The following is a 21,918-nucleotide window of genomic DNA, read 5'->3' on the forward strand; positions in this document are numbered from 1 at the left end:
TGGAGCCCCAGAGATCTCAAACCATTTTCGTCCTTCCTACTGTATGGAAAGCCTCAGAACCCGCAGGGAGGGGCCCCGCAGAGAAACAGCCCCGTGATCAGAGCACAACCCCTGCGTATGTTTTCATTACAGAAAATTTCACCCCCAGAGAGGATGGAGGCCATTCTGGGGAACCCCGGCCTCCGTCGCCCGCCTTCTCGACGATCGGTTGTGGCCAATCGTGTTTCGCCCATATCCCCAAGCCTCCTGCTCTCTCGCAAAAGATGAGTTTGAAGGAAATCTCAGACGTCCTTTTTTTTTTTCTCCTCCTGCAAATCTCAGCATATGCACACGTGTTTTTTCTGTGCAATGTATCTGTTGATGACGTCAGGCTGTCCTTCAGTTTCCAGTCTGGATCTCGTTGTTTGTGCCTCCGTCTGTGGGCACTGAATGGCTTCCTGCAAACCCTGTGTTTTCTGTAGCTTGGTGGCTCGGAACAGAAATCTGATCAGAGACAAGCTATATTTTGGCGAGGATGCTTTGTGAGTGTGGTATGTGTTTCCTCAGGAGGCGAATAGTGTCCAGGGGTCTCTTAGGGATGTTAGCAGCCCCTGAAGACCGTATCACTTTGTCTTCATCTTTTTGGGGGGGGGGGGGCACACGCATGAGACGCAGAATTTCCTGGCCCAGGGAAGGAACGTGCACCTGAGCGGCAACCCGACCCCAGAACTGACGATGACGGATCCTTAACCCGATGTGCCACAAGCGAACCCCTTGTCCCATCTATTTCTGGATTGCTTCTAGAGAGAAAAAATTCCCCTGAAAAATATCCAGACCCACCTCACTGTCCCCAGGAAGCAACCATGGCCACAGACTGGTCTGCTCTCCCCTGTGGGACACAAGGAAAAGCATCGAGTTTGGGATCAAAGTCTCAAAACAAATAGGACTGAGTCCTAAATACCAACAAGATTGTTCTAGATGGACAGTGACTAGAGTTCTGGGGTCTGGCAAAGAAGGACTGACCGGCCCCTCCAAGCCCTGGAGAAATGGGACAAACATGTCTGGAACCCCATCTTCAACAGGGTACTCTCATGTTTCACCATCAAGAACGATGTTTAACGGAGAGTTCCCGCCATGGTGCATTGGGTTAAGAATCTGACTGCAGCGGCTTGGGTCTCTGTAGAGGCGTGGGTTCAATGCCTGGCCTGGTACAGTGGCTTAAAGGACCCAGCATTGCCACAGCTGTGGCATCGGGTTGCAGCTGCGGCTCGGATCTGATCCCCCTGGCCCAGGAACTTCATATGCCAAGGGTACGGCCATAAAATTTTTAAAAAGAAGAATGATGCTTCATGTTGTCCATGTATGAGGTCCTGCCAGGGTCTACTGCCACTTCAGCCTCACACAGACCTGTGGGGAACAGGGGCTGCGGGGGACGGTCCCCTCTCCAGAACCCCCACTCATGTAAGAACTCAAAGCCATCCTTCCACAAATTTCTGACCCACTGGTAGAAATCAAACTCAAAGGCAACATCAAATAAACACCAGGAACCAAGGGGAGCGCCCCTGAAGCCGCTGGCCCTCCAGGAATAAGATCACAGCCTGTGATCAGCTCTGCGGGACAAACAGCAAATCAGGGCCCAGAACGCGGCAGGCGGCCCTGGGGGAGATGAAAGAGGGCGGCGGCCAAGTTCAGGCAGGGCTGGAGCTGGTCATCTGTCAACCCCACCGTCCAATAATCCAGGGAATTTGCCCCACGGCGAAGCTGCTACATCTGCTCTCGCCGTTCAAGTTGACACAAATCCCTCTCCTGATGCAGCCTCCAGTCTGGTGTCACAGCTGCCACCCTCCCCCCAAACGTGTGTCCAGTTCCCAGACACAGCTGTCACAGGAGGAGACAAAAGTCTCTGCCTTCGCGGAGTCTGCAGCTCCCCGTTCCGCCTGTTGATCAGTCTCATTTGCTGACTCCACCTTAATTCAAAGTGTGTTTGTTTTGCTTTTTAGGGCCACACCTGCGGCATATGGAGTTTCCCAGGCTAGGGGTCAAATCAGAGCTGCTGGCCTACACCGCAGCCACAGCAATGCATGATCCGAGCTGCGTCTGTGACTTCCACCACAGCTCGCGGCAATGCCGGATCCTAAACCCACTGATCAAGGCCATGGATCAAATCCACGACCTCATGGATGCTCGTCAGACTCAGTTTCACTGCGCCACAACTGGAACTCCCATAGAGTTATTTTATTCAGTAGCTTATCTCTCTCCCTGGGCTGAAACCTTTAAAGAGATTTAATTTGAATAATTTTGGGGAGTTCCCTGGTGGCTCAGCAGCTTAAGGATCTGATATTGTCACTACTAGGGTGCCAGTTCGATCACTGGCCGAGGAACTCTGGCTTGCAGCAGGTGCAGCCAAAAAGAAAAGAAAAGAGTATGGAAAAGAAGGTATGTATAACTGAATTGATTTGCAGAACTGCAGAAATTCACACAGTATTGTCAATCAACTGTACCTTAATTAAATTAACATTTAAAAAGCAGAGCAGTTTGCCTTCAGGTCCTCACAGGACTCACCAGGCACCAGCATCATTTCCGCCACCAACAGAGGCTGTGGGACGTGCGTGCCTCATCAAGAACCCCCGGTCCCTGCGGGGGAACCGGCTGCCTGAGCTCATTGTCCCAAAGACAGTCAACTCAGCGGCAGTGACCAGGAGCCAGGGCGGGTGGGAAATGGGATGGCTGGTCGCAGCAAGGGCACCAACTTCAGTTACAAGATTCACGGGCTGTGGAGATCTCATGTATAGCATGACAATTAGAGCCAATAATACTATCGTATACACCCAAAAATTGCTAAGAGAGTAGTTATTTTTTTGTTTGTTTTTGTTTTTTTGCTTTTTAGGGCCACATCCACAGCATACAGAGGTTCCCAGGCTAGGGGTCAAATCAGAGCTACAGCTGCCAGCCTACACCACAGCTCACAGCAATGCCAGATCCTTTACTCACTGAGCGAGCGAAGCCAGGGATTGAACCCGCAGCCTCATGGTTCCTAGTCTGATTCATTTCCGCTGAGCCACAACAGAAACTCCCGCTGAGAGAGTAGATCTTAAATGCTCTCCCCACAAAAAGAAATGTGACAGGTGGAGGTGTTGGCTCAGCTGAGGTGGTTGTTGTTTTCCAAGATATAAATGTACCCACCCAATGACCATGGAACAGACCTTTAGCTTATGCCATGTTACAGTCAACTGCATCTCAACAAAGCTGGAAACAAGGAACACTTTCAAGAATGCAAATCGAAACTACAATGAGGTACCTGCCACCTCACACCTGACAGAATGGCCATTATTAAGTCAACAAGTAACAAATGCTGGAGAGGGTGTGAAGAAAAGGGAGCCCTCCTGCACTGTTGGTTGGAATGTAAATTGGTACAAGCACTGTGGAAAACAGTATGGAGGTTCCTCAGAAAACTAAGGATAAAGTTACCACATGTTCTAGAAATCCCACTCTTCGACATATATCCGGACAAAACTTTCTTTGAAAAAGATACATGCACCCGTTATGTTCACTGCAGCACTATTCACAATAGCCAAGACATGGAAACAACCTAAATGTCCATTGACAGATGATTGGACTCAGAAGATGTAGTATATATGCACAATGGAATACTACTCAGCCATAAAAAAGGAACAAACTAATGCCATTTGTAGCAACATGGATGGAACTAGAGACTCTCATATTGAGTTAAGTCAGTCAGAAAGAGAAAGACAAATACCGGGTGCTATCACTTATATCTGGAATCTAATATATAGCACAAATAAACCTTTCCACAGAAAAGAAACTCATGGACTTGGAGAACAGACTTATGGTTGGCAACGGGGAGTGGGATAGACTGAGAATCTGGGGTTAACAGATGCAAACGATTGCCTTTGGAGTGGATAAGCAAAGAGATCCTGCTGTACAGCCCTGGGAACTACATCTAGTCCCTTGTGATGGAGCAGGATCATGTGAGGAAAAGAATGTTTACATGTATGTGTGACTGGGTCACCTTGCTGTACAGTAGAAAGTTGACAGAACCCTGTAAACCAGCTATAATGGAAAAAATAAAAATCATTAAAAGAAAAAAAAAAAGGGATGGAATTCCTGAGTTTTCTCTGCCACAGCAGCTAATACCTTGTCTCTGGCTAAAGGGCTTACAGTGTCTGCTTTCAACCAGATATTCCACTGATTTGTGCTGTTATTTCACATACAAAGTTCTAACGCAGCGACAGCAATGCATTGTCAATATTTAGAGGTCATCCTTCAAGTTTTCCTGGGTATTTATGGGCACAAAGAAGACCTTTACCCTGAAACATTTCAGAATTAGCCAAAACAGGTAGACTATGAATGAAGGAACCGTTACTGTGGTACCATACAGGTGACACACCTCTTTATCCTACATATAACGACTTAATTGTCAATATGAAAAAAATGAACTTACGCATAACCCCACACCCTTAATACAACAAGAGATGGTATTTTGCCTACTTTCTTCTAGTTTTTCCTCTAAAAATCTTTTTTTGGGGGGCTGGGGGTCTTTTTGCCTTTTCTAGGGCCGCTCCCTCGGCATATGGAGGTTCCCAGGCTAGGGGTCCAATTGGAGCTGTAGCCACCGGCCTACGCCAGAGCCACAGCAACGCAGGATCCGAGCCGCATCTGTGACCTACACCACAGCTCACAGCAATGCCGGATCCTTAACCCACTGAGCAAGGCCAGGGATCGAACTGAAACCTCATGGTTCCTAGTCGGATTCATTAACCACTGTGCCACAATGGGAACTCCCTCCTCTTAAAAAACCAAACAAACAAACTATAATTTTAACATAAAATTTTGTATCCTACTTTTTTTTTTTTTGCTTTTGCTTTTTTAGGGCCACACCCACGGCATACGGAGTTCCCAGACTAGGGGTCGAATCCAAGCTACATCTGCTGGCCTACGCCACAGCCACAGCCACGGCCAGATCAGAGCCACATCTGCCACCTACACCACAGCTCCTGGCAACGCCAGATCCACAACCTATTGAGGGAGGCCAGGGATCGAACTCGAATCCTCATGGATCCTAGTCATGTTTGTTAACCACTGAGCCATGAAGGGAACTTCCTGTATCCCACATTTTTAAAAAAACTTAAGAAGGAGTTTCCTGGTGGTCTGGTGGTTAGGACTCCATGGTTTTGCCACCCTGGCCTGGGTTCGATCCCCAGTCTGGGACCTGAGATCCCATATCAAGTGGGCACATGTCACAGTCAAAAGAAAAAACAAAAACAAACAAACAAAACCCCCCAAACCTTAAGACATATCAAGGGCAGTTTCCCACATTGCTATATATGTTATAGATGCCTTCAGCCTCTAGGAATTTCCTGACCATGTAACATTCCAGGTTGCTCCACTTACTACCTAGCTCTCTGGTCCTGGACTTTTCACTTGGCTTTATTTTTCCCTCTGTAATAAATAAGACTGCAGTAAGCATTTTCGTGTGTCCTTTTTTGTGCGATGACATGTTGTGAGTGTTTGGTCATCAGAGGTCAGAGGGCTCGATTCACGGCGAAAATGGAAAATGTGACTCCTGGCTTGGCCTCTGCCTTTCCCCAAGACGGGGTGATGGAGCCCGTCTAAGAGCCGAGAGGAGAGAGTTCCCAGAATCGCCACATTCCTCGCGAGGCCAATAGGGACGCCCTCGAGCATTTTCGCTGGGGCTTTTCACATCTTCCTTCTACCAAGGACAAAAGGAAAAGATGACAAATCCAGCGCAGTCTTCTTGGGGGAGGGGCCGCTCCAGGGGAGGGTCAGGTCTGCAGAGTCTGCGAGCGCCCTGCCCGCCGGGGCAGCTAAGGAACACCAGGACTTTCCAGGAGTTGTTTGCTCCCAGTCAGGCCGTATCCCTTGAGCATCACGATCCATTTGAAATGGATTCCTGTAAGGGCTCCTATTCATTACCTGCGGTTTACCTGGAATTTTCCCAGAGGCCACCATTTAAACAGCCCTGTCCTTCCTGGACCCAGACCTAGCAAGCCATGGGGGACAAGCCAGGGCCCCTCGGGGGCTCAGGAGAACACACTCCTCACCCCTCACTGTGCCCTTTTGATTATGGGCACAGGGGCTCATGCACAGACACACAGACACACAGACACACAACGCACAGACACGCATCACCCACACGGATACACCGACACACACGCACACAAACACACGCAGATACAGACACAGAGGCATTTACACACAGACACACACGCAGAGACTCTGCAAAGTACACAAAAGTTTAAACAATGACTCACTCGTTCCGCAGGCCTGGTCACTTGCAGCGAGCCTGACAGCCTGTCATCACCGGGTCCTGCCGGGCCCCTGCCTGTGTCCCCTTTCTCCCCACTTCTGACCAGAGGAAAGGTTTGTTCCCTCCGCAGGTGGGGCCGGGGCGTGCCTGTGGCTGTGGGCCAGGCGGAGGCTCGCCTCCCGCAGGAATAGGTATGAGCCGGCAGGGCAGCCTCGGGCCAAGGCCAGGCCCAGCCCCCTCCCCCAAGGTCAGGCCTCCTCCCTTCCCCAGAGGCTTCCAGGGCAAAGTCCCCCACGGTCACGTGGTCACCTGGGGCAGGCGGGAGGCTGGACCTGAAAGCTGGAGCACCTGCACACCTGCCGGAAGTCACACTCCGCCCCCACCCCCCTCAGGCTGAGCTGCTCGGTTTTGTTAGGGTCTCATTTCCATGCTAAAGAGTTCCCTCCTTCCTCCAGCTGTGGGGGTCTTTATGGCACTTGACGCTAGTAGAGCCCAGAAGAGAAAGAAGGCTTTGATCCAATGAATTCATTCCTCCCACAAAAAGCTGGGGGGTCGGCGCCTGGAACCAGAGGCCAGCCAGGCTGGGCGGGTCGCAGACACCTCCTGGCTGGATGCCACTGGGGGCTGTACCTGTCTAAGGCCATCTCCAGCTCCGTCACCCTGCCACCTGACCAGCCCTCCGCGGGGGTGGGGGCTGGGCACAGACAGAGGAAGGACACCTTGGGCCTTCCAGATTCTTCACACGGCTCTTAGGCTCAGCGGTAACAAACCCAGCTAGGAACCATGAGGACGCAGGTTCGATCCTTGGCCTCACTCAGGGGGTTAAGGATCCAGTGTTGCTGTGGTGTATCCAGAGGCTACAGCTCTGATTCCACCCTTAGCCTGGGAACCTCCATAGATGCCACAGGCGCAGCTGTAAAAAGACAAAAAACCTAGATAAGGTCTGAGCGTTGAGGTGGGGGGAGGCTGTGTGCTGAGCAAAGTAGAAATTTGTCGGCTGAATCTGTCTGCAGAGAAGGTACAGAAAGCCCACTTTCTTTATGTCCTCCCGGCTCACCTTCATTTGAGGTTCCTGGGAGTCACACCCCGTCATCACCAGGGTTCCCCGCTCCTGGGGTCCTGGGGTCTTCTGCTGGAGGGGGACGTCTGTGCTAGGTCCCTGCTGGGGCCCCTCCCACCAGCCCCTGCCTGGACCAGCTACTCTCTGCTGCACCCACACCCCCTCCGGGGCAGGGGCTCTTCTTCCCTCCCTGGAGGCCACCTGCAGCTTGCCACCTTGCCAGGACCTTGTCACTTTAAAGACTCAGTCCCTCCCTCCCCTTTCGAATGGCGACTCCATCCCCCACCTGCAGACCAGACCCCAAAGGTCGGGGGCTGATGCGCTGCCCGGCTCAGAACCCAGGTGCCAGAGGGTCCAGTTCTAAAACAGGTGAGGGAGTTCCCGTTGTGGCACATTGGAAACAAATCCAACTAGGAACCGTGAGGTGTCAGGTTCAATCCCTGGCCTCGCTCAGTGGGTTAAGGATCCCGGGTTGCTGTGAGCTGTGGCGTCTCGGACATGGCTAGGATCTGGCATTGCTGTGGCTGTGGCATAGGCTGGTGGCTGCAGCTCCAATTAGATCCCTAGCCCGGGAACCTCCATATGCTGCAAGTGTGGCCCTAAAAAGACTAAATAAATAAATAAAAATAAATAAATAAAATAGATGCGGGTGATTTTCTGCGACGGTGCTGAGCTGCTGCCCCCTTTCCATAAGGCATCCACCTCCCTGCAGGGGCACGGAGTGTGGGGGAGTTGTTAATACAATTTTATGGCAGGAATGCAAGAGACAGAATTGTTAATAACTAGCGTCTGACACTCAAAATGGGAGTTTTGCACCTGCAGCCGGACCACAGGTTTGAAAGCCAGGTCTCGTCTGAAGATTTTTTTTTTTTTTTTTTTGAGGTCCACTCCAAACTCAAATTATTCTTGGCCGAATCCAGTACTTTGCTGTTATAAGACGGAGGACCCGTTTTGCTGCTGACTGTCCACTGGGGCCTCTCTCAGCTCTTAGAGGCTCCCCCAGGCTTCTCACAAGGGATAGCTGGCTTCCTTGAGACCTCCAGGAGACCCTGTCTGACTTGCAGACCCACTGTCCCAGGGTTCACCCGATTAGGTCAGGCCCACCAGGCCCAATCTCCCTCTTCGTTCACAGAAAGTCAGCTGATGAGGGACCTTCGTTACACCTGCAAAAATCCCCTTACCTTTGCCTTTATAATAGAACCTCATCTCAAAGGGGCACAGTCACTGTCCACGGCTGTGGAACACTCAAGAGGAGGGCCTCATACAGGGTGAGGGCACCTGGCACGGGACCCTGAGCCATCTGGAAACGCCCCTGCCTCAGCACGGCGCCAAAGCACACAGAGAGACGCAGAGTGAGGCAGGGACGGGAGGTGGCAGGGAAACACCCCCAGGGCCTGGACCGGGGCCAGCCCCCAATGGCCTGGCCTCTTCTCACCTCCAAGGGCCTGCGCCACCATGAGAGGCCAGGACAGGTACTCTGAAGGGCCTGGGGGCTGATGGCTTCTGTGGCCTTAGGGTCACCCGGCCCAGCCCAGCATTTGGGTGGGTCTTTTCCCTGAAACCTGTGGGTGCCTCCCCAGGGGGACCCTGGCAGGTATGCCCTCTCCCGACACCTGTTTCCTCTCTTCTAAGGGGAGGGGGTTGGACCAGATGGCCCTAGACTTGCTTTCCCCACCAGCCTCTGTGATTCAACCTTAGCACACATAGCGCGAAGGCTGGGGCGCAGAGGCTTAAATCAGACCATGCCTTCACAGGGGTATGTGTGGCGTCAGGCTCAGCCTCGAATAAACTCCCTGGGGGGAGGGGGAAGCCTTCGGACCTCTCACCCCACTGAGGGGCGGGGGGACCATTGCTGCTAGTGGTGGAAATTAGTCAAAGAGAGCGCATATGGGACCTTACATTTTGCGACCATAATTAATATGATTTCTATATGGCTGTACCAACTTTTAACTTTCTCGCTTAGCATTTTATCCACTTTTCCTGTGTTGGTACAAACAGGGGGAATTTCCACCGTGCCAACTGGCCAGGCCATGGATACAGGCACACACACCCATGGGCGCATAGCCCTTTTCCAAAAGAAATGCAAAATTCAGAATTTTTGAGCCGATGGGCCCCTGGCCTGACCACCTGGTGGCTGAAGAACTTGGCAACAGTCCTGCCAACTGATTCTCCAGTCCCTGCTCAAATACCCACGGGGGATTCTAGATTCTAGGATTCAAAGTCCTTCGATGGCTCAAATATCCACCTTTCGTCATTTCCCACCCATTTTTCTTCCTGGGGCCACCTGGTGCACAGCTGCCCCTCGGCTGTGCCCGCACTTCCGAGAATTCTGAGGCAGTTTTCAGGGCTTGTGGCAAACACTGCCAACTGCCCGCCCAGACCCTTGCTCCTGGCGAAGAGACCCCCGTGGTTCAGACTGTCAACACATCTTTCTGGTAGCCGCGCCCGGTGACCCTGCCCCTTGCAGAGCTGTGGTTAAGGATCCGTCTCACAGACGGATGGAGAGCTGGGGTGCAGATCTTCCAGAATGTTCTTATCTCCAAAGGACTGTGAGATAAGCAGGAATGACCTCCAGCCTCACCTCGAATCTTTCACCCTCGCTTATCTCAGTGGAAAATTCCAGCAGGGATTTCTGAACCCTGAGTTAAATTCCTGAGCTCAACAAATCAGTTGAGTGGGTGGCTGCCCGCCAGGCCGGGCCGCGCAGAGGGAGCAAAGCAATTGAAGCAAAACCCTGCCCCAGGCTGCCCAGGGCCGCAGGACAGGAGAGGGGACTGCGCCCAGAGAGGTGGCCTCTCTGGTTCAGACAAAGTCCAAAAAGGGCGGAGGGTACAGGCAGGAGAGACACCTCTTGGCTGGAGGGAAGCGGGAAGGGTCAGGAGGAAATAGTGACGCACAGATGGACAGACCGGGAGAAATGTGTGGCCAAGAGAAGGGTGGACCTTCTGAGCCCCAGTGTGTCAACCATGTGAGGGCCCGGAACTGCTCACTAGGGGGCGCTAGGGGCCACGGCCAGCCAGTGCGGGGTCTGGGTGGAGGACGGGGGTGAGGGGGCCCTGCCCAATTCTTTCTTTCTTTTTTGGAGCTGCAGGTGCTGGCCTAGACCACAGCCACAGCCACGCCAAGTTTGAGCCCCCTCTGCGACCTACACCACAGCTCATGGCAATGCCATATCCTTAACCCACGAAACAAGGCCAGGGATCGAACCCGCATTCTTTTGGATACTAGTCAGGTTTATAACCTGCTGAGCCATAACATAAACTCCCTGCTCAATTCTACCAAGACTAGAAAGACACTGGAGTTCTCATTGTGGCTCAGTGATAACAAACCCAACTAGTAATCCAGGAGGATGTGGGTTTGATCCCTGGCCTCGCCCAGTGGGTTAAGGATCCGGCATTGCCGGGAGCTATGGTGTAGGCCACAGACACGGCTCAGATCGGGTGCAATGCTGCGGCTGTGGTATAGACCTGCAGCTGTAGCTCCAATTCAGTACCTAGCCTGGGACCCTCCATATGCTGTAGGTGATGCCATAAAAAGAAAGCAAACAAACAAAAACTAGAAACACAACAAAGCAAAGTGGCTCCTTCTTACTGAACACCTACTATGCACCAGGCACTGTGCTAAGTCCTTAACTTGGAGGATCTGATTCCGTCCTCACAGCAACCCCAGCCTGAGGGCCCCTCAACGGAAGACCCTCTGCCGCGTGACTCTTCATGGTGGGGAGTTCCTAGGACCAAGGAACGTGACTACTGAAAACCTGTACCCCGACTTCCAGATCCTGAGATGGCAGAATTCCCTGCCTAAGCAGCCGCTAGCCCACCTCCCCGCAGCCCTCCCGGCTGGGTCTGCCCCCTGCCCAAAGCCAACGACCCCACCTGCGTGTGCACCCAGGCCAGCAGGCAGCTGTAGGGCCGGGGGGGCAGTGTGGTTGGAGACTCAGCACGACTCGATACAGGAAGAAACTCAGTGCCCCAGGATCAGAGAGTAACATCCTCAAGCTGACACAGCCCCTAACCCCACCTAATGCAATGACTTACCATTTCATTAATAGCCTTGATGCGACTGCAACGCTCTAGCTACACAGCCCAGGCTGCTGGAGCCTCGCGTAACAGTCTCCGCCTCAGGTCCAGTCTCAGTGGGGTCCTGTGCTTCGGCTTTCAAGCCCACCCCTCACGGAGGAAGGTTCGGAGCTCTGCTTCTTCCCTTCTCCTGTTTTTCCAAGCGCAACTGTGCAGACACCTGCAGGGCCCCGTCTCCAGTAGAAAAACAGGCAGTTCGGGATGAAGGCAGTGCAGGCAGACGCAGTGTCGGCTGCAGCTTCCTGAGCTGTTTTACAGACACTCTAACGGGGAAAGGGCGACATGCCTGATGACCAGACTGTGACCACGACATGAGCGGCTCCACCCTGAGCACTAGCGGAATCTGTGGCCAGCGCAGGTCCGAGAACTGGCCTCGGGAGAACTGGATCAACACCACTGCTCCTGGCGGTCCACGGCTCTGTGAGCATCAGAAAAACCGTCACTTGCTCTGATAGCACAGGTAAGCAGGAGACGGCAACTGCCAGCAAAGCGGTGCTGCAAACGCACGTTGGCACCCTCCACTCAGAAAACAGCGCCCCTGGTCAGCATGAAAAAGCTGAAGCTAGACCTTCACCAAATCCCACAGAAAAGGAAGGGTGCTCTGACGGGCGGGGAGGGGTACGCAGCCCTTTGCAGGAAGCCACCCTCAGCAGGAAGCCCCTTTTCTAGTTACTTGAGCAAAGCAATGTTGTAACTAGCCTTTTTTTTTTTTTTTGCCTTTTTAGGGCTGCACCTGCCGCATATGGAGGGTCCCACGCTAGGGGTCGAATCGGAGCTGTAGCCACCAGCCTACACCACAGGCACAGAGTCTGCGACCTACACCACAGCTCACGACAATGCCGGATCCTTAACCCACTGAGCGAGGCCAGGGATCAAACTCGTGGATACTAGTCAGATTCGTTTCCACGGAGCCATGACAGGAACTCCCGTAACTAACTGTCAAACCAGGCTCCCCCAGGCTCTACCCATCTCTGGCCCAAGCACGACTTTCAAATCTTTTAACCACAGGTTACCTCACCTAACTTGTCGGTTCTTTTGGTAGATCAAAGAAGTTAAAATGGAGAGTTCGATTCCTGGCCTCGCTCAGTGGGCTAAGGAGCCGGTGCTGCTGTGAGCTGTGGTGTAGGTCACAGACGAGGCTTGGATCCTGCGTTGCCGTGGCTGTGGTGTAGGCCGGCAGCTGCGGCTCCGATTCAGTCCCTAGCCTGGGAACCTCCACATGCTGCGGGTACGGCCTTGAAAAAGCAAAAAGAAGAAGAAGTGGGAATGAAGAGTAACTCATTAACTGATGACCAGGTCTGTTCCCCAGCCTCCCCTTCAGCCACCTCTCAGACCAGCTCTGTGACCAAATGGCGTGGACAGGATCCAGGATCTCAAGGCGTGATGAGCCTGCCGGGTGTGAGTGTGTGTGGGGGTGTGCGCACGGGTGTGAGTGTGTGGGGGTGTGCGTGTAAGGGTGGCAGGGACTTGGATCCCCATCTCAGTGACTGACTGAGACTCCTCCTCCGCTTCAAACCTTCACAGCCCAGCAGAGTCTGCAGAGGGGGCCTGGGGACGCTGCGTGCAGCATCTCCCCCAATGGCCAGTATTCTGATTAAAAGCACATCCTTTAATCAGAATGGCAGTGTTGATTTTGCCAGCAGCGAGCAGCCCCCCCCCATTCATTCAGTGACACGTGGCACACGTGACATAAATTCTCAGTACACGAAGATGCCACCCTCATTTTCCAGCCACTGCAGCCGCCAGCTCCACCCTGACTTCTCAGACCTGTGCGTTCCGGCCACCTGGCTCTAAGCCGCCTGGGCAGTGTCCTCCGAGGAATGTCACAGCCACACGTCCCCGCGGCTCTCCTCCAGAGTGGTTCCCCTCTTTCAAGACCAAGTCCCCTGCAGTTCCTGCTCTCCAGAATCTTCACACAGTGTCTTACATGTTACCCAGAATTTATCCCTGTTCTTGGTGGGGGGGTCCCCTACAAACTCCCGCACTATTTCCACCCGTGCAATCCCCTGGACTCACGCTTTCAATTACCTTCCGTTGCCGGAGTATGTGTTTAGGGGTGGACGCTCGCTGGGACTGGGCCGCGCGGGGCGCTGCGATTTATATACGTTACACATCTATTTATCACTTGGGGCATCAGTTGGGGCAACAGCCCTTCACAGAATTTCTTACACTCTGATCAGTAAATGCCCTGAAATAAGCAATGGGCTTATATTCACTCCTGTTTTGGAAATCAATGACCCTACCCTGCGGCTGCAAACGGATCCGTGCCTCCAGCAGACACCTCCCCTCCTGGAAGGCTCCCTTGCCCTGTGGACAGGCAGCTGGGGCCCTGGAGTCCCCATGGAGATGGGCCGCCTGTCCCTGCGAGGGCCTTCCCATCCTGCCCCCACTGGCTGTTCTGGACCCTGAGCTTGCGCCCTCCCTCTGTGGGAGGGCCATGAGAGCGGGCTGAAGCTCATCCTGCAACCAAGACGACAGCACGGCGGCTGTGGTCACGGCCCAGCGTGAGCCGGGGTGGGAAGAAGTCCTCAGGGGCCTGGACAGCCCAGGGACTCCAAGCAGGGGGAGCAACGGCCCGAGCCCCGCAGGGTCGGCCAAGAGGGGTGGCACGTGCTCCAAAGGACCTTCAGACCCGACCCCCGCTGGTTCTTCCTGCCCATCTGCGCTCCCCGACCCCCCAGGCTTCCTCCTCCTGGAAAAGGATCCCCCGGGATTCTGGTCAGGAAACAGGGAGGCAGCCTCTTCTCTGATCCCCGCGTCCCACCTACCACCAGGCGCTCCCCGCTTTACGTCTGGGAGGTTTCCCGGGGCCGCCTCCTTCTCCCATCCTCCACTGCAGCGATGAGAAGGGAGTCACGCGGCCAAGGGCCTCCCGTTCCTCCGGCTGCAGCTCCTGCCCAGTCCCAGAAAGACAGTAGAGCATGTTTTTCAGGAGCTGCTCTCCATACCTACCCCGCAGCCCAGCCAGGCACCTGCTTGTCTTTCACCCCTCGAAGACTATCTCCTCCCGCCTCCACAGGGTCAGTGTCTGGGGCGAAGAGCCTGGGCCAGAGGGCAGGCAGACCTGGGTTCAAACCTGGCCATGACCTCGGCCAGGTTATCTCAGTTCCCCGTCATTAAAGAGAAGCAGTGCTCCCTCCACCCCGGTGGTCAGAGTTTGCATCGGTCACCCACACGGCCATACGCCGATTCCAGCAACACGGAATTACCAGACCAGTCGCAAGGATCTGCACAGCATGTCAGGAGGTGGATACTGATGGCCCATTTTATGGATGAGAAAATTGAGGCTCAGAAAGGTTAAATGCATTCCTCAAAGTCAGGGAGCTGTCAAACCAGGATTCAAATTCACACCTGTTTTGCTCACTACACCCCATCAGTCAAATGTAGAAACCAAACATACAGGGAAATAAGGCTTACCTGCAAATCTCATGAATAAAACCAAGACACACGCCAAAACAGAGGGAAACAGGAGTTCCCGTCGTGGCACAGAGGAAATGGATCTGACTAGTATCCATGAGGACGCAGGGTCAATCCCTGGCCTTGCTCAGTGGGTTAAGGATCTGGTGCTGCTGCGAGCTGTGGTGTAGGTCACAGATGTGGCTCGGATCCCATGTTGCTGTGGCTGTGGTGTAGGCTGGCAACTGTAGCTCTGATTCAACCCCTAGCCTGGGAACCTCCATATGCCACAGGTGTGGCACAAAAAATAAAAATAAAAAACAGAGGGAAACAACTGCAATATATATGCTGCTTTAAAATCCTTAATTTATAAAAATGACTCTGAGTTCCCCTGTGACTCAGCAGGTTAAGGATCTGCGGTCACTGTCACTGCAGCAGCCTGGGTTGCTGCTGTGGTGAGGGTTCGACCCTTGGCCTGGGAACTTCCACATGTCATGGGTACAGCCAAATAAATAAATAAATAAATAAATAAATAAGGCTGACATCAGCAGAAAATTGGGCAAAGGACACGACCAGAGGAAGTCACTAAAAATGAGTCACAGATGTGCTAAGCAACCTCACTCGCACGGCCATACGCTGATTCCAGCCACACGGAGACCAGACCAGGAAAGAATCATGATTCCCACGGTCTGGCCAGAAAGTTAGAGACGCTTCCGGAACATTTTTCTGGAGGGCTCACTCGGGATGCGTACCACTGGGCTCAGCTACAATCCAGCCTTTGACGCAGCTGCGGCCCCACACGCAGAAAGCCCCCAGGACCCGGCGGGCCAGATGGGGCAGAGGATGCCGTCCTTTGGCTCATCAGTTGCTTTCAGCTACACTTGATGCTGACCGTAAAATGTCTCACCCTCCTGCCCAGTTGGCTGGGGCCCACCAGGCCGCCCCTGGGGACAAAGGCAAAGCTGGGAAGCTTGGGCAGCTGGGGGAGGGGAGGGCTCTGCGGGTTTAAACAAACATCTGAGCCGAGCTACTCGGACCCAGGTTGTCTACACCCCGGCCCTCGGCTTTCGGCTCCCTCTCCTCGGGCACTGGTTCCTCAGCTTTGGCAGACGATCCCTGGCTGCCCTCTCTAAGGGAAGCCCCTGGAAGAGACGCCCCAGCACCCACCGCCCCGGCTCTCCCAGCCTGCAGGCTCTTTGGGGGGTCCATTCAGCTCCTGTGGCGCCTCGGGGGGCACTGCCAGGTCAAGCATGCAGGGGCCCATCCAAGATCCTCTCCATGTGTTCAGAGGGAGCCAGACAGGACTAACAGGAGGAACAGAGCAGGGAAAACCCATCTTCCATGAAAAGAGAGAAAGGGCGCTGTGTAAGCCCCACCGTTGTGGCGGCAGGTGGGCTCTTGCTGAGGCTGAGGGACCAGGATGCTTTCAGCCCCGCCCCTCCTCTGGCGTTGGCCTCCGTCTCTGCCAATCTCTGTCCTGTAGAAGCTTCACCCCCGGCCTCTCTGCCTTCTCCCTGTGGGGCGTGGCTGTGTCCAAACATCCCCTGTGACGGGACACCTGTCCTCGGGGACCAGGGCCCATCCTCATGACCTCCCCCACTTTTATCTTCTCCGTAAAGACCCATCGCCAGAGAACCAGAGGTCAGGACCTCAGCAGAGGAAGTCTGGAGGGACGAAATGCATCCTTCACACCTGGGGCATCATAAATACATAAATACCCACGTGCTTTTGTGGGGCTCCATCTCCACCAGCAGTCACTTGGAACCCGTCCCAGGTCGGGTCCTTGGGGGGTTCCTGAACCCAGAGGAGGCCTTTGGACTCCAGCCGATCCTGCTGAGTGGAAGAGGGTCCCTCAAATTCAAGACGTTACCCATAACCATCAGAACCAGGAGAGGGGCCTGGACCAGAGCAGCCCTCAGAGCTTCCAGAAGGAGCCAGCCCTCCGCACACGCTGACTTCCAGGCCTCCAGGACAGAGACAACTCACTTCTATTAATTTAGGCCATTTGATCTGTGGGGTTCCATCAGCCCTGGGACACTGGGATGGAACTCAGCCCAACCCATGTCCTTTGGGAGGTTGGTAGCCCAGTACAGGCCATCAGGCCATGCCTGGGGTCCAAGCCCTGCCCCGTGTGTCAGTACTGGCCACGTGCTGGGATGCTGGCCGCATCTTAGACCCCCATCCTGGACCCAGGTGAGAGGTGCCGTGCACCAAGTTCGCCCGGTGGAGATAAGGGCTGTGACCCGAAAGCACACTCACCATGTCACCTGTTACTTCCAAGTGACAAAGGCCATTTGTTCTCTGTTAAGTGTTGGGCCACCAAGACAAGGAACAGGACAGCGGAGTTGTGACAGCGGTGGCCCTCTAGAGAGGTGGCCGCTTATAATTCGGTCCCTAGAATGGCAAGGAGCCCTGAGTCACTTCCCTCCAGCTCCCAGGAGATCTGCCGTGTGGCCAGAATCCCTTGACACTGGAATCCTTGTCGCTCTTTAGAGCTGAAGCACTGGCCACCTTGTGTCCACACCCCGCCAGCTGGCCTGGAACAGGAAAAGCTGCAGCTGGAGAAGGAGGGCTGAGCCAGTGTCACAGGGAACACCAGCCCCCCGGGCAGGAGCCCCTACCTGAAGGTCACCCCCTTCCCACCTTCCGGACTGGGGCTCCTCAGGGCTGCCCAGCTCCCCCCACTCTCTGCGGACAGGGGAACCCACAGAGCATGGGGTTCTTACCTCTCACCCTGGAAGCTGGAACCACCCATCATCTGCTCCCCAAAGAGACCAGTCTAGGGCCAACCTGGCCATGGTCGTGCCCTCCGCAGGAGAGGACAGTACTGCCCGCCCACCCAGCAAGCACAGAGGAAGATTTGGAGACTGCTCTGCCCTCTGTGGCTGTGTGACCTTGGCCGCTCACCTGACCTCTCTGAACCTCGGTTCCTCCATCGGTCAAAGAGGAATGAAGTTGGGCTGAGCCACAGGACGTGGTGAGCACGAAAATCGTAGGAACAGACAAGACCTGAGGCAGAGCCGCAATGGTGAGCACTCCAAAAGGGATCTTGAAAATATTCTTTTGGTTGCAAGTTACCAACCAACTCAAGCAAAGTGGAGAAAAAAAGGATTTTATTAGATACTAAGGTTGTTCGGGGAAGCTGAGGGCAGCCAGGCCTGGAACCAGTAAATGAAGAAGTATCACCCACGGCCCCCCAGGGGACCTCTCTGCATCTCTCCATCTCCTGCCTGCTGCTCTGCTGCTCTGCACCCACAGCCCCCACGGTTCTGGTACCAACAAGGGAGCAGCCTGCCTCTCCATCAGTCCCCCCCCCAATACCAAATTCCCACACGGTCACCTGCGGCTCGTCAACCATCGAGGAGGCTGGGTTGGGGGGGACCACAGAGGGAGGAAACTCTTAGCAGAAGGGAAGCCAAGAGCGGCACGGAGACTCTGCAGAGTCATGGCTGCGAACTTCAATAATTATCATTAAACTGCCATATACACAACAGCCATGGAGTTCCCTTGTGGTTCAGAAGGTTAAAGATCCAGTGTTGTCACTGCAGCTGCCCAGGTCACCGCTGTGGCACAATTTCTATCCCTGGCTGGAAAACGTCCACGTGCTGCAGGTACAGCCAAAAAAAACAAAAAACAAAAAAACAGAATGGATGCTGTGTTTTGTTGTTTTGATTTCAGGGCCACACCCATGGCATGTGGAAGTTCCTGGGCCAGGGATCGAACCCAAGTCACAGGAGCGACCTGAGCTACGGCAGTGACAATGCCAAATCCTTAGCCTGCTGAGCCATAAGGCAACTCCCCAGTCTGGGCTGGTATTGTTTCGCATCCTCAGGGCCCTCGGATCTAAAATGCATTCTGAGGGAGTTCCCGTCGTGGCTCAGTGGTTAATGAATCCGACTAGGAACCATGAGGTTGCGGATTCGATCCCTGGACTCACTCAGTGGGTTAAGGATCTGGTGTTGCCGTGAGCTGTGGTGTAGGTTTCGGACTCGGTTCGGATCCCGCATTGCTGTGGCTCTGGCGTAGGCCAGCAGCTACAGCTCTGATTCGACCCCTAGCCTGGGAACCTCCATATGCCGAGGGAGTGGCCCAAGAAATGGCAAAAAAAAAAAAAGATAAAATGCATTCTGAGGAGTTCCCAGTGTGGCTTAGTGGGTTAAGAACACAACGCAGTCTCCATGAGGAGGTGGATTCAGTCCCTGGCCTCCCTTGGTGGGTTAAGGATCTGGCGTTGCCACAAGCTGGGGTATAGGTAGGTCACAGATGCAGCTCAGATACTGTGTTGCCATGGCTGCGGTGGAGGCTCTGTTACAGCCCAAGCGGACGGAGGCGGCCACAGAAAGTTCTAGTAAGGTGCCAAGTTTGGGGGTGAGCCTCTCTGTGGCAGTCCCACAGCTGGCAGAGCCCTTGGCGTCTGTCTTGTCAAACGGACCATACTCCATCATCTCCAGACTGGGCTCTGGGAATTCCAGACCTGAGATGTGTTTCCAGGACAAGGTCCAAGGTCAGATGGGTTTGCAGTGACCACTCCCTGCAGTCCCTTCTCAGAGAGTCAACGCACGTCTGTACGCAGAAGCCCTCGAGCCGCCCTGGTCATGCCGCCCGTTCAACTTGGCTTAAAGTGGCATCTCCCACATTCACTGCAGCCTCAACACATTTTCCGTGGACGGCCTATCACCCTAACCCCAGAATTAGTGGGCCAGGAGACACACGTGGGCGAACCAGCCGGCCTGACCCCAGCCCCTCCTCTTGGGTCCCAGGCCCTCCGCACCTGCCGAGGCGTCCGCTTCTCCCCAGGGTCTGAGGCCGAGAAAGTCCTTTCTGTTGCATTGAGACCCTCCCCCAGGCTCTGCCCCCCAACCCTCACAACCTCAGCTCCTCCACCCAAGCGTGGCTTCGCTGGGAGCCATCCAATCCTCCCAGCTGCCCTTCTGGACACGTGGTCCACGTCCGACCCAGATTTACTCCCCAGACTTGAGCACACTCCCAGGAGCAGGCGGACCAACGTGAGAGGGAAACAGGACATCCCTGCTCTTACATAACACGTCTCAAAACTTCTCCTTCATCAAGTGTGTACTGAAAACTTTTCCCGGCCCCCAGAACTGTGCCAGAGACTTTGGGGCCCATAGAGATGCCCTCAGGGAGCGTGCTGCATCCTGAGGAGGCCGAGGAAAACATCCCAAAGTTAATAATAATGTAAAAATTAAATAAGTCACATCGGCAGGACAATACGTGTTGCAATAAGAGTATATGGGTGGCTCAGCGGGTTAAGAATCTGGTGTTGTCACTGCTGGCTCAGGTCACTGCTGTGGCACGAGTTTGATCCCTGGCCAGGGAACTTCTGCATGCCATGGGTGCAGCCGAAAAACAAAAGCAAAAAGCAAGAACATATGGGAGGAGATCCCTTCACGGCTTAGTGGTTAACGAACCCGACTAGGATCTGTGAGGATATGGGTTCGATCCTTGGCCTCAATCAGTGGGTTAAGGATCCGGCATTGCCATGAGCTGTGGTGTAGGTCACAGGTACCATCTGGATCCCGCGTTGCTGTGGCTCTGGTGTAGGCCAGCAGCTGCAGCTCTGATTCGACACCTAGCCTGGGAACCTCCATATGCGGCACATGCGGCCCCCTCCCCTACCAAAAAAAAGCAAAAAAAAAAAGAATATATGGGTAAGCCCTAAAGAGAATAAAAGATAATATTTTGGCGTCCATGCCTGTGGTATGCATAAGTTCCCAGACGGGATCAAACCTGCACTGCAGCAGTGACAACACCTTAACCCACTGAGCCACCAGGGAACGCCTAAAGGATAATGAGAAACATCAAAGCACGCCGTGCCCGCCTCCCCCCACCCAGAACCATCCAGCAGAACTGGGAAAGTCAGGAAGGTGAAGGCAGACACCTGCTCTGACTCTGTTTCTCTTGCTTCCTCTGCAGATTTACTGCAAAGGATTCTCTCCCTAAACACGGTGGCCTGAGGATCGGTTTCCTCCCCAGACCCTAGCAGCGCGTGGAAGACGCCGTCCCAGGAGGCAGAACCAGAACGGGGTGGGGAAGGGACAGAGGCTGCGGTGACAGCAGCCACTCTATCCACCGGGATTGGCAACTGAAAGCCCTGAAAACCACAGGACATGCTGTGATGGAGAGTGGGAAAGGGGGTCTCTCGGGGACCCCAGAAAAGGCTCCACCAATGGGGGACCCCCCTTGCCTGTCTCCAGAGGACACTCGCTGAACTGGTGCACGAGCGAGCGAGTGAATAGTGGGGAAATGACAAAACACAACCAGAGGCCACCTGAGGCAAGGCCTTGCTCAGACGTGACTGGCCGCGTGAGGGAAGGAACCAATGTCACCGCCCCTTTGGGAGCTGAACTAAGCTGAATATGGAAAATAACTCAGTTGTTTGAAATCATCTGAACGGATGGTTTTCCCCACCATCCGTTCATCGACCGCCCAGAAAGACAAAAGCAAGTTCTCGCTCAAGACCGGGAAGCGAAAACTTAACAGTGTACCTTCCACGAACACACACACGCACAGACGTGCACACACATACTCACACTGGTAGACCTGGCGACAGGACGTGTGGCCGGGCTGGTCTCTCCTTGCTCTCTCTCAGCGTCTCGGGGACACGTCTTTGTCCCCTTATCTGGGCTTGTTCCCGAGGCCATGCCTCCCTCTGGGATTTTGGCCCCAGCCCAACGTCAGCGCTGTCCCTGTCGCTGTCCTCCCACCCGCGTCCCGCCCTCCCCTCAAGGCCAAAGACCTTCGTTGTGGGGAGTGGGCATCTCAGCGCTGTTGGGTCAGGGCTGCCAGCAGCTTTGGTCAACAGCTGGGCCTGGGGCTGAGCAAGGATCCCAAGTCCCCTGAGCCGAGGGACAGCATGGACGTCCCTGGAGAGGACACCGAGATGGCTTAGGAGACAGAAAAAACACTTTTCCCTCCATGCTTCTGAGTTCTTGGCTGGGATCCCTGAAATAAAAGAGTAAGCAGAGAAACACAGGCAGGAGTTTGTTACCACGTTCCTCTCACGTGGACGAGGGCGACACCAGGGAAAGCTGAGTCACGGCTCAGGGGCCCGGACTGTGGCTTAGACGCCACCCTCAGCTGAGGACACACAGAGC

At 54.2% G+C, this 21,918-nt stretch overlaps 1 protein-coding gene across 7 annotated transcripts in view; it reads right to left on the bottom strand.

Moving 5' to 3' along the window:
- Window positions 1-21,918, bottom strand: part of RAB17 (RAB17, member RAS oncogene family) — a 36,435-nt gene that overhangs the window by 13,406 nt on the left and 1,111 nt on the right. The window contains exons 1-2 of one of the 7 annotated variants that reach the window (XM_047773862.1): window positions 6,273-6,572; window positions 820-868 (exon numbers count right to left, since the gene is read on the bottom strand). The exons of 1 other annotated variant lie outside the window; for it this stretch is intronic. Coding sequence is in view for 2 of the 6 variants with exons in the window: in XM_047773855.1 (XP_047629811.1) it covers window positions 21,355-21,465 (111 nt within the window). In the remaining 4 variants the exon portion in view is untranslated. Of the gene's footprint in view, window positions 1-819; window positions 869-6,272; window positions 6,573-11,365; window positions 11,822-21,354; window positions 21,505-21,918 lie in introns of those variants that run through there. 5 more of the 7 variants (XM_047773857.1, XM_047773855.1, XM_047773860.1 and 2 more) reach the window with 5 other exon arrangements.

The sequence above is a fragment of the Phacochoerus africanus genome, chromosome 3 (assembly GCF_016906955.1).
Source record: "Phacochoerus africanus isolate WHEZ1 chromosome 3, ROS_Pafr_v1, whole genome shotgun sequence".
NCBI classification, from domain to species: domain Eukaryota; kingdom Metazoa; phylum Chordata; class Mammalia; order Artiodactyla; family Suidae; genus Phacochoerus; species Phacochoerus africanus.